Here is a 12922-nt window from a genome sequence, read left to right on the forward strand (position 1 = left end):
TCATGCAGCAGAGCCATCTCAATGTGCATCATGGTAAAGTTTGAGGGGCTTTCAAATAAGCACAAGTATACAAAAATGTGATAAAAGACAATGTGGTGCTGAAAATGTGTTGAAGTTTTAGCTGAATTTGATCAGTTGTTCATTCCGAATGGGCTCATTTTTGTTTGCATGCATTAAACGCAATTTAAAGTGCATAATCAAATCTGTTCTAATCAATATTTTTGGATTAACAAAGGATCAATGTTTGCACGTAATGTGAAAGGTGTCGCTCGTAATGCTGAACACACAGAGAGCTTTCATCGACCCCGTGATTCCCTCAGCTCTGCCGAGTGTTTGAGCTTCTTTCAGCTTGGTTGTTTTGGTGAGTCTGATTGTTCATCTGAATGGTTTCCAGCAGGCAGCTGTTTTCAGTGAATAAACCAACTGTACACTGCCTGAACAGCAGGCAGACAGTTAGCGATCAGCTGGTGAACGTAGCAGAGCATTTAGTAAATGAAAGTCAGTGTTAATGGACTAAACAAGAAACTGATTGCCAACATATAAACCATAAAGATTTACAACATATGATACATGACCATGTTGCAGCTTGTTTCATTGCCCCAAGCGGACAATTAATGCAATTTCTACAGTAACCCTGAACTTCATTTGAGGTTGTGTCTTTGTAACTCTGGATGCTCTCCACCATCTCCTGAGAAAATCACTGCCCCTGCAGACACTAAGCGTTCACCAGCTCCTCACTAACTTTGATTTCTGCTGTTGGGCCGTCTGGAAACAAGGCTGGGCGGGAAAACCAAAACAATGAGCTGGAAGATGCTGAAATGGGGAAGAAATAAGGGGAACTGTGGGTTCAGTGTTACAAGTGATGTCTTTCACTTTCCACAACGATTTCTATAAAGATACTGATCATAGAGATTCTCTTATTTGCATTACGCACCAAAACCTACATAAAACCATTTTTAAAAAAGTATATAAATAAATATAAATAGTGAAAGTTTTGTTCACATTTTACATTCAGGGAGCAGTTGATGGATTTTTTAAAGTTATCATTTATTTTACTTGTAAATCTCTTAAAAGTTTGAGCTGACCAAACCACGAGCTGTGCTGTTACACTTCTAATGGTATCAGTAACGGCAGACATGGAGTACGTGCCAGTCTATTTGTTGCCCTAATACATATGGCTTGAAGTAATGCTAAGAATGTGGTAAGCTAACAATGTAGCCCCCTATAGCTCTCTTTTAGTTCTGAGAAGAACGCCACAGCTACATTTCCGGAAAAAGCAATAAGCTTTGGGTAACTCAAGTTTAGTCCCCCTCTGACCCGGGAGGTCTCGCTCAGTATCCGTGGAGCGCAGTGCATCGTGCTTTTCAGTTTGTGCCTCACGCTCGACTTTTCATTTTCCCTCCTCAGCTGACAACAAGACGAAGAAGAAAATCACCCATCGGGAAAGGAAGCAGGATTTCTCTGCCTTCAAGCCTACCGACAATGAAATGAAGGTTAAAATATCACCTCAGCTTCTGCTGGCTACCCTGCGTTTCCTAGCAACAGGCAAGTGGGCTGCGTTGCTGCTTGACTTCCCCCAGTGTGCCCTCAGCCCCTCACTGTGTGTGTGTGTGTGTGTGTGTGTGTGTGTGTGAGCTGTTTGTGTGTGCATGTGCCCGTACGGGCTTTGAGTTTTGGGCAAGTGGGTGTAGGGAGGAGTGAGTATGTGTGTAGAATGAGTATCTGCTGTTTGTGTGTGTGAGGGAATGAGTTGTGTGAGGACTCACAACAAGGGTGTTGGTTTGCATGTGTGTGTTTGTGAGGAGGTGGAAGGCCTCTCGGGAGCGCGGCACGGGATGTCTGTGCAGACTGCGCGCCGATCCAGAAAAAACTCAGGCATCTATTTGCTTGCGTGTCATGCACTGAAGGTTACATGTCGGGATCTCAGCTCACAGCTTTAAAAACACCACCCTGTTTGCTTACGCTCGTTCCTCAGTGACATCACGTCCAGCATTTTTTGGCCTATGATCGGGGTTCTCACACAAGCCGACATACTTAGTGTAAAATGTGAAATATTTCACCCGCTTTCCCTTGGGAAATGGATTTCTGAACAGGCTGCAGAGTATCCAAGTACTACTACAGCAGCAGCGGTGGCGGTGGCGGCAGCAGCAGCGGTTGACTATAGCCTCCGTGCAGATGGATTTGCTTCAGAACTTTGACCTAGCAGCTAAGCGTTGATTAAGTTCCTCTAAAGGCTATTAGGGAGTTTAGTTCCTGGTGGTGGAGCCAGCTGACACATATCACCGCCACTGAGTTGAAGGAGCTGATTGGCCCATTAGGTGGTTGAGGCAGACCAGTCACAATCTAGATACAGTCTTTTAAAGTTAGAAACGAGTTTTGTGTCAGGTTTGTAAGTTAGGTCACTCAGATTGATGTGCTAACAGCTTAAAACTAGGGCTGCAACTAAATACTCGAATTATCAGTCACTCACAAACATGCCTCAAGTGCTTTATAATCAATACGCATGAACACCCTTTCTCCTCAGAGTTGGGGAAGGAAAGCATCCACAAGTAAAAACTCTTTCATGGGATGGACAGACATATACTGTATACAGAGGCTGGGCTGACAGTAGTGAAAGTCAGACTCACTGAACTTAATTGCACAAACTCGTCATAAACTGCTTGTTTCAACCACATGAATGACACCTGTTCACTCGAAGGTGCGCGTTCATGAGTTTTCCCCATTAGCGTCATCTATGCCCCTAAAACTGCCATATAGAGCTCCTTGTTTCACTCTTTTTTTTTCGTTTCATTCACAGAAATGACACACTAGAGTAAAAAAAAGAGTTTCACACCACAGCGGTGTCTGTAGTGGTAACAGACGACCTGAAACAGGAAAATATGAACAGCAGGCGTCAGCTGCCAACAGCACATCGTTAGCAGTGACAGAAATAAAGAGCGACAGGTTTGACATCAAGTCGATGCCACAAAACACCTTTCTAAAGCAAAGTGGTGCACGACTTAGATGGGAGGCAGTGACAGTCACGCAGACACTATGAATTATGCCAATAAAATCAGAGAATAAAAGAAGAAAAATGCTGTGAAACCCCCCAGTAATTTGGCAAGCCATGATGATGATGAAGGTGCGGTGAACAGAATATTCATTTTGCATAGGTGTATTATATTTTAGTTGACTTCACAGTCATTTAGGCTAAGGCATCATAATTCTTACAGTAAGTGAAATGAGTGCAAAGAGGCGATTCTAAGTATGAGAAAATAGCTGGTGCTATCACCAAACTGCTGTTATTGTCCAACCAACGCTTGAAAACCATGTCTGTGTTTGACATTTCACTGTATCAATCAGCTCCAGAGTGCAGCATCAGTTGGGCTGTAATGTCTGTCTCCCTCTCTGTGTCTTCAGAGGTCGAGCCGTTTGCGCCGGTGCAAATGTCAGAAAAGATCCTGCTGCGCTTGTTGAAGCACCCCAACGTCATCCAGGAGCTGAAATACGATGAGAAGAACAAGCGGGCGGCAGAGCACTACCTCTTCCACAGGAACAAGCCCGTGGATTATTTTATCCTCATACTGCAGGTGAGTGGACTCAGGGAGGGGCAGGGTGAAGGTTTGCACACTGCTGGACTCCACTACTGACAATTTACCACAATGAGCACGGCCTAAAAAGGTCTGCAGGCTGTGATTGTACTGCAGTTTGGATTAAAGCAAGCAACAATGCCATCAATAAACAGCTCATTAGTATCTTTAAAACGGCTCAAGACCAAAGGAAGTCCCACCCATCCAAATACAAAACATACTGAGCTAAAATGGAATTAAAAACCAGTTGTCTATCTCCTCTGCGTCCAGTAAGTCAATATTTGTAACAGCCAAATGAGGTCCAGGTAGGATAATTGTGGGGTCACTGCCCTCAGGACCAGGTTTTAGGAGCAGATTGGGAGCTATTAAACGGAGTACGGATTATCTACAAATAGTATAAAGGAAACAGGAGGGAGGGAGGGAGGTTGGATTTGTTGTAAACTCACGGGCAGGATGAATAAATATATTTGAGCAGGAAAGTGGCAGATTTTGAAAAGGGTGAAAGTGTGACTGCAAAGCTGTAGCGGAAATCCTCGATGGAAAGGGTAACTGACACAATGAAGCACCAATGCTCCGTCCAGAAAACGTGCAGTTTAGAGTCAGTGAGGAATGAAACCAGTGTAATAACAAGGATGAGAAAAGCAGTCTGTAAGATGAGTGGCACAGCATGTTATTCTTGGTGTAACGTGGACAAAGTTTTATTTGAAATATAAAGTGCGTACAGAATGTAGTTTAAGTAACACTGTGTTTCTCGTCATCTGTCACAGGGGAAAGTGGAGGTGGAGGCAGGAAAAGAGGGCATGAAGTTTGAAGCAGGACCATTCTCCTTCTATGGGATGATGGCTCTGACGACCTCGCCAGGTAAGACCTCCGAGCGACACGCCAGGTCTTTGTGAGTGTTTCCCCAAAGAGTTTTGTCAGTTTGACATTCAGAAAAATCCCCTGATCACTGAAACGTTGTTATTGAGTTTTCAGTAGCCATAAAAATGCAGCACCAAGTACCAAAAGTTGGCTTTGAGCACTTCCTCAGATTCATACTCCTTCTCATTTATCCTTCACTCAGAAAACGTTTGGATTAAATCATGATTACCAGCCGCGACAGCGTGGCAGCCGTTGTGTTGTATTTTGTTGGAACTACCACAGAAGCAGATTTGAGTACTGGGCCAGGTGTTTACTGTTCATGTCTGTGTGTCTGTGGACAGTTTTTCTCAATACAATAGCCTCACAACTGTGCAAGATGCAGTCATGAAACTTTACAGGTGTGCAGTTGAGATCAAAATGAAGGCTGAGTTTGTAGACAAGGTAGGAAGACGTTAGGTGAGACTGTAGACCATCTTGTGATGGGAGCACACCAGCCGCTGAGCCAAACCAGTGTGTTATGGTGCAGTGGAACTGGTAACCTGTTAGTATTTACATATACGTATATGTGTGTGTGTGTGTTTTGCTGAAATATTCCCTTGTTTTATACAAGGACTGTCCAACATTAAACATGGCAGTCCTGAATGTAGAGTGTGTCATTATTGGCAAGAAATAAATGATCAGCTGTTTGGTGAGAACATGAACATTAAAGGTCCGACATCAGCTGACAACTGTTCACGTGTCCTCAGGAACCTCCACTGCAGTGAGAGGATGGTCAGAGCAGGAGGTGTTGACAACATCTGTGAGGATTTCTGCTGTAACAGATGTGATCAATGAGAGATCTGATGTCTGTAGTGGCGTCTTTGATGCCCTGATCAAAACCAAGTGGTTTCATGGCTGCTTACAGGCATGTAGTTAAGATCTAAATGAAGGCAGAGTTTAAAGATGGGTGGGTGCTATCCAACCCACGAGGTCTGTGTACTCGTGTAATACTGTAGTAATGACTATTGAGTACTCATATAATACTGTTGTAGTGGCTACTGAGTACTCATGGGTCAGAACGTCAACATGGTGATGGCCATCATGGCTGGTGTGATCTCACTGTAAGATGCTTTTAGACTGTGCTTTGTGTGTGTGCTTGTGACAATCAAACATTTGAACTCCATGTCCTAAATTGTTCATTGTCCTCTGTGTGATTTGCGTTAGTAACCAGGTTGTGTCACCAGTCCAGCAAAGGACAGATCAGTCTCAGATCTCCTCTGATTAAAAGCCCTCATTTTTTGGATGATTGTTTGTGAACAGTGATTGTAAGACTGACGAGGCTGTCCTGCAGTGACATCATGAGGAAACGTCACCTACTGATCCGCTCAGTCCTCTCACTTCATTCATAAACTACAGTACTATTCTCAGCCTTTTTCAACTATTCTGATTCACATGGGCGGTGGGATCTGAGAGACACCTACTGGTGAAGTGGTGGAATAACCTTTTTGGCCTGAGTGCAGTCTCTCAGAAATTAGATGACTGTGTGATTAGACATGCTGTACCAGGAGTGCATTTATTTATTATTTTATATTTCATCTTAAGCTGCTAAGTAGCTGTGATGATTGACAGTTTGCACCTGTTGGGACTACTCAAGTGATGCCAATGTTTCTCTGCCAGATGTAATCCATGTTTACTGTTTGTAATGAAACTTTAACAGGCTCTTTTCTCTCTTCTCTTCTTCACTCGTGTCTGTCTCTCTCTCCCTAAAGTGCCTCTGTCCCTGTCTCGTACATTTGTGGTCAGTCGGGCTGAATCCCTCGCAGGATCTCCAGGTACAGCGGCCTGTCTTTGCAGTCCATACACACACTGATCTTCACGTCTAATACCACACTGTTATTGTCCCGTCCACTGATTAGATGTCAGAGTTTGAAACATGATAATGATGTTTTGCTGAAATGAATAAGTTGCATAGGAGATTGTTTAACTTGGATGCTTTTTATAAACTTACAGGAGCATCTGCTCATTTATGTCTGTCTTATGTCTGTTTGTACCTGAATGCAACATGTACTGTACATGCATAAGAGGGAGAGAGGAAAACACATTCGGACTGAGACTTAACACCCTCATCCTCTGAGCCATTAGTCAAGTGGCTGAATGGTGTTGGAGACTGGAGGCCCCAGAGCGGACCCAGGCTCCGCCCCGCTCGCCCCTAACCTTTAACCCTCTGACAACATAAACAAGACCTACAGCTACAGCCCCCTGCTGGACACCACTAAGCGCACATACAAAGACACGCACATACACATATGTCCGCACGCACGGCCACACGTACACAGAGCGCACACACTCAACGCAGAACTACGGACATGCTGCCACGAACACAAACACACCCTCGTATATCCGGAAATGCAGTTGAACAAATACACTCTCGTTCTCTCTTTAGCAGTGACCTACAGTGCACCTCTTAACGTGTTTTTTTACCCAGTTTGAGTGCGTGGAAATGCATTATGTGTGTTCTTGACACACACCGCAGCTTTCTGTATTGACCTGGTCCCTGCGGCCCCTAGAAAGTGGAGTACTAATCCACAAGAGTTCACATGCCAGGTCTTTGGCCCACTGTGCTCGGTCTGCTCACACACACACACACACACACACACACACACACACACACACACACACACACACACACGCACACACACACACACGCACACATATTCCTACATGGGATTACATACATTCCAGTCTGCGTAGTAGCATTAGCGTTGGCCAAGCCGTTTCCACTTTGTTGTGTGTGATTTTCACTAGGCTTCTTTAAGAAGTGGAAAACATAATCTGGCTTTAATTAAAAATAAAAAAAATAATAACAAAAGTAAAAAAAACAAAAAAACAGAACAAGTCTTCTATGTGGTAGCGCATAGAAGGAAGCAGCATCACTGGAGACCACCGCCTCAATGGAAGCTGTATGAAACTGCCCTCACCTTAAGACTTATGTAGAAATTAGATTTCCATACATCACAGCAAGTGTGTGCGTGCTAGTGTCAAACAGTTGACCGTGAAAAATGTCGGCAGCACACAGGATGCTAAGTGCTGATGAAGCTGTTGAGCAGCTCAGGTCGTTTCAGCAGCAGCACCACAAGACGTTTTGTATATGTAGCCATCAAAGTCTGCAAAATACATCCAAGTACAAGATGTGTTGTACTTACAACTGCGATGATCAAGAGGTTCAGGCTGTAGAGAGCACCTAACAAGACCAAATCAATCAATCAATTGCAAGTGTCATATAAAGTTAGAGATAGATTAGAGCAGTGGGGATGTGAATTGAGTGATTGATGACTGACTCCTCTGCTTATTGGCAAGACCGACAGTCTGCATCTCTGTTAGGCTGTACTTAGGCTGCACATTGGTCTTTTCAGCTAAATGCTAACATCACCGTGCTAACATGCTCAATGTGACAATGCTAGCATGCTGATGCTAAGAAGGTGTAATGATTACAATGTTCACAATCTTAGTTTAACTTGTTAGTATGCTAATATTAGCTAATTAGCACTGAACTCAAAGTAAAACTGAGGTTCATGGGAATGTCGTTCATTTTGCAGATATTTGGTCACGACCCAAAGTATTGGACAAACACACATTTTGACTTAATGATGGTACTAGAAAGAGTTACTTCACTCAGTTTTCTAATTCATCCTGAGGAGAGCAGGACTCTGTAAAACCACAAATTTAAACCTTGTTGTGATGCCAGCGGAAAAGACAGAGGAGAGGTTGAGATATTCACAGTATAATTGAAAACTTAAACCTACTGGTGGCGCTAGAGGAAAAGTCAGGGGGTCAACAAAAAGCTCATGATTCATCCTCGGCACCACAAATGTCTGTACAAGTTTTCAAGGCAATCCACATCATGTGTCTGTTGTCTTCATCCAGCCTTTGTCTCTCATGTGTATTCGTGTGTTTCGGGGCTTTAAATGTTTTCTCCTCTCACATCGCCTCCTCACAGAAAATAAATCTCCGCCACGGCCGTTCGGACTCAACCACTCAGACTCACTGAACAGGAGTGATCGTATAGACGCCATCACCCCGACTCTCGGCAGCAGCAACAACCAGCTCAACTCCTTCCTGCAGATCTACGTACCAGACTACTCAGTCCGAGCGCGCTCAGACCTGCAGTTCATAAAGGTGAGCGAGAAAGGCTCTGACCGTTTCAGCGTCGTCCGGCTCATTGTTTTGGTTTTGTAGCTGGTGAAGATAGCGGAGCATCGAGCAGCTCAAGAGCCAAATATTTCCCTCCAGCTATGAAAAGCCTTTTGATTTGCTACCTACCAGGCCTACAAGCTGTGATTTTTGACCTCATCATGGCTCCATCCTTTCTGTTTCCTAGGTAACACGCCAGCAATACCAGAACGCCGTAATGGCGTCACGGATGGACAAAACGCCCCAGTCGACAGACAGTGAGTTCACTAAGATCGAGCTCACGCTGACGGAGCTCCATGACGGGGTGGAGACCCCCACCGTTGTCACCACCACCGGCAGCACCACGAGCACCACCCCTGCCGTGTCCGTAGTCGTGGCCAATGAGACGTCCCACCTGCTCAACCAGCAGCAGAACTGTGTGGGCCTCAGCAGGAGCAACCACAGCGCCCACAATGAAGGACCCATCTAGCCCCCGCCGAGCCCGGTGGAGACCCAGACCCTCCACCCTGTCTCTAGGACACACAGGGAGCGGTGGCGTAGATGGAGATGAGGGAAAGTGGGGAAGCGGAGGCGGGTGGAGTGAGGGTTCTGCTCCAACCAGTAGCCCCCAGTCAGTCAGTCAGTCAGTGAGACCCTTTCATGGAGGGGCAGTGGGGAGGACGGGTGCCGTGTCACCCTGAACGCCCCCACCTGAACGCTGTCAGAATCCTTGCTGTACTACACCCTCTTACAGAGGGTGCACTCGGACAGTACCTGTGACTGAGCTTCTTTTTTGGGACAATCTGACACTTTCATAGCGGTGACCCGGACCAGAGGATGACAGAGTGCATGCAAACCCTGTCCCCCTTTCCCTGACACACACACACACACACACACACACACACACACACACACACACACACACACACACACTCAGAATAACACAAAACTGGCTGTATTTTGTCCTCAGGCCAAAGACTTTGGTCCCCCCATCTTTCACTGGACACAGACTGTTTTTGCACACATACACACACATGTTCAAACACAGTCACATTCCCCTACACACACACACGCACCCACACAAATGCAACTCCCCCAGCCATGCATCTTTCAGGGAGGCTCAGTTGACTGTTGATCCCATCAGCAAGGACTCAAACCCAAACAAGCAGAGAGCAACGGTTGGTCAAAGACTGCACCAAAAACCGCTTTGAAAGAAACCGTTAAACCACGAACCAAGAATGTTTTCCTGTATTTATTTATTTTATAATATTGTATGTATATATGTATGCGTGGAGACATGATATGACATAAACTGGCATACGAGCATGCACCAGCATGTACACAAAGGTGTGCGTGAGGCACACGTGTCATATCAAAAAGGACATGCTACATATATGGAGACGAACATCCATTCATGTATATGAGGAGGTGAGGGTCTTTTACAGATACAGTATGTATATTACAGATCTTGTTATTTTTACTATTATCCTAAATCAGGCTTATGGTACTCTATCTTTTTCACCTTTAAAAAAATCACACTATTGCCTTTAAGAGAAATCATATAATTAATTATTTTAACAAAGTGCAATGAACTGCAATTTATTTAAGAGATGATCATGAATAAAAAAAATCACTGTATTATAAATTGACAGATATATTTGTATGTATGTACTGTATGTATGTGTATATTTGTTTTTGAAAAAATGCTCAACTGCAGCCATCCACAAGCAACATTGTCCTTAGTCAGTCTCTCTTTCTCTTTGTCTCTTTCATGTTTTTGCACCCTTTGACCTCGAGCTCGTCCACTATACGTTCGCATGGGAGTCATGATGCCTAGGCTTTTCACAGTGGGGGGGGTTATTGGGTGAGGGGGTGTGTGAAAGTGACAGCGTGGGCACCGATGCATGTGGAGGTTATATGTCCTTTTTCTTTTTTTTTTGTTTCTTTTTTTTTTTTTTGGCAATTTTACGCATAATCAAACTTGATAATTGCACAGTATTAATGACCTCATCTAACATGTTGAGCATCATCAACGTCACAAAAAGTAACCTCGACATTAAACATGTCCATGAATGATACACACCTATGCTTTTCCACTGTTTATGTGTGTGAATGAGGTTTTTTGTTTGGTTTTGTTTTTAGTTCTTTTTGCATGTGTGGTACTTGCATGTTTGCGCCCACAAAACTTAGCCCGGCGGTTCGGTTCATAAAGGCTATTTTTTGACAGCAGTGAATGTGAAAGAGACTAGACTTTACTTGTTTTGGCTCCCAACACAGCGTAGATTATAATCCATGTTTAATCATTCTTGTATTAATTCAGATCAAATTCTAAACTATTCTTCACAAATGTTGGCTGCTATTGAAGAGAGATATTTATATTGATTTCATTTTATCTTAGAAACTCTGTAGCCATATATGTTTTGTTTTCACAATTTCAAGAACACACAATTAAAGAATAGTTTGACATTTTGGGAAATTCGCTGATTTGGATTCTTGCTGAGAGTTAGATGATAAGGTCAATACCACTCTCTTATATCTCCGCTACATGGGAGGCTATGGCCAGCGGCTGGTTAGCTTAGCCTAGCATAAAAACTGGAAACAGCTAGCTACCTAACCTGCCTCTGTCCACAGGTTAAAGAAACCTGCCAACCATCTCCTCTAAAACTCGTTAATTATTCCTGGATGTTGCAGCTCCAGGCCAAGAAAGAGAAATACTTAACTCCACAATTTGACGCTTATAAGCAAGCTTTTTTGGGTCACCTCAGACAGAGCTAGGCTAGCTGTTTCTCACTGTCTTTACACAGTCTGTCAATCTTTATGCTAAACTAACATCTGTTGGCTCCAGCTTCATATTTAGCGTACGTGTAAGTGAGTGGTATCAATCTTGGCAAGAAAGCAAGTGAGCGTAAATGTCGACCTATTGCTTTAAGCCTTTTGTTTTTTGCTTTAGTACCTTCTTGCCCTTATTGTTTTACCTCATGAAGACAGGAATGAGTTTTAAGATACTGTACATGTGCTTGAAATCTTTCCTTCCTAAGTCTTAGCGTAGAATGATTGTTTACTTCATATCTGTAGGGGCGTAGGTTTTAACTCTTTAACTCTGAAATGACTTTGATTTCACTTCCAGGCCTGTTCATTAACATTATGTGTACTGTATGCTGGCCGTTTTCTTGCCACCTTACAGGCAACATCAGTGTCCTACAGCTGAATGCCTTTCTGTTAATATTCAGTTGCCGTTTGTAACCACTGGTGGTCGCTGTTTCCACATGTAACAGCCTCTGAAAACAGCACACATGGACAAACAGCCCCTCCGTCTGTTCAGCCACGAGGGGCGTCTCGGCTGTATAACCACACACACAGAGTACGTCTGCATTGTTTGCAGCTGTGTTCGCTGTTGTTTATTGTTTACTTGAAAGTGCTCCTCTGCAGCAGGCCCGCTCTGCTCTGCAGGGACAATCACTCCAGTGATAAAGCGATGAATGATGATCAGATTGTAAGATTGTGCTTTGTGATATTCATACTCTGCTTTGCTTTAGAAGCCGGTGGATCTCAGTGCCTGACAGGAGAGCGAGAAGCAAAAGTCCAAACGCACAATAGGAAACACTGGGGGGGAACATCAGCTGGGACTGGGTTATTTCATTATTCTTACACACACATGCTATGTTTCTCTCTCACACACTCCGTCCTCTGCTGAACACAGACCGTCATCCGTCCATCATGTGAATGCTTTGCAGGCCTGTGTTTAACTGGTCTTCTGTCCATCCCAATGCTGCTACTGTACCCATATGCTGTCCATAATGCTTCTTCTACCTGAAGACAACATTCCCATTGCCTCCACCAGCTGGTGGTTTAATAAAAAAGTGAATGATTAACAGACAGACAGTTGGTGGCTCAATGTACTCAATCTGTTACTTCTGAATGTTTTCTGATGAGGCTTTGGTATCCTTCAGCGATACAAAGGTGCTAGTTTCCTCTGAGTAATATGGTAATTTATAGCACTTAAAGTGACAGTATGTAACTTTTGAATGAAAGCCTAACACAGTCTTCTTTCAAATTCAAAGTTGACTTCATACGCAATGAAATGAAACCTTGCTCAGTTCAGCACACTCAGGGGTTTTGTTTTCCAATTTCCTTGGTCTGCTATGACCAGTAGCTTGTAATAGCCAATTTTAGCTTATGTTAGCAAACTTAGATATTGCTATATAGCTGTCACTGAGTCCTGACATTTTGACTCTTCTCTTCTTGTGCTGCTGTTACACCTTTATCCTCTTACTATTTTAATTGTCACTTCAGGCTGCTGCTCTGCTAAAGCTACATATCGTTGCTTTAAACCTACAGAGACG

At 43.8% G+C, this 12922-nt stretch overlaps 1 protein-coding gene across 1 annotated transcript in view; it reads left to right on the top strand.

Moving 5' to 3' along the window:
- The window catches only part of cnnm2b (cyclin and CBS domain divalent metal cation transport mediator 2b), a 33799-nt gene extending 21342 nt beyond the window's left edge, over positions 1–12457 (top strand). The window contains exons 3-8 of the mRNA XM_076728469.1: positions 1408–1545; positions 3400–3569; positions 4337–4430; positions 6179–6241; positions 8407–8585; positions 8788–12457. Coding sequence (XP_076584584.1) covers positions 1408–1545; positions 3400–3569; positions 4337–4430; positions 6179–6241; positions 8407–8585; positions 8788–9069 — 926 coding nt within the window. The 3' untranslated portion in view covers positions 9070–12457. The remainder of the gene's footprint in view (positions 1–1407; positions 1546–3399; positions 3570–4336; positions 4431–6178; positions 6242–8406; positions 8586–8787) is intronic.
- Positions 12458–12922: the final 465 nt, after the last annotated feature.

Source organism: Chaetodon auriga, chromosome 4 (assembly GCF_051107435.1).
Source record: "Chaetodon auriga isolate fChaAug3 chromosome 4, fChaAug3.hap1, whole genome shotgun sequence".
NCBI classification, from domain to species: domain Eukaryota; kingdom Metazoa; phylum Chordata; class Actinopteri; order Chaetodontiformes; family Chaetodontidae; genus Chaetodon; species Chaetodon auriga.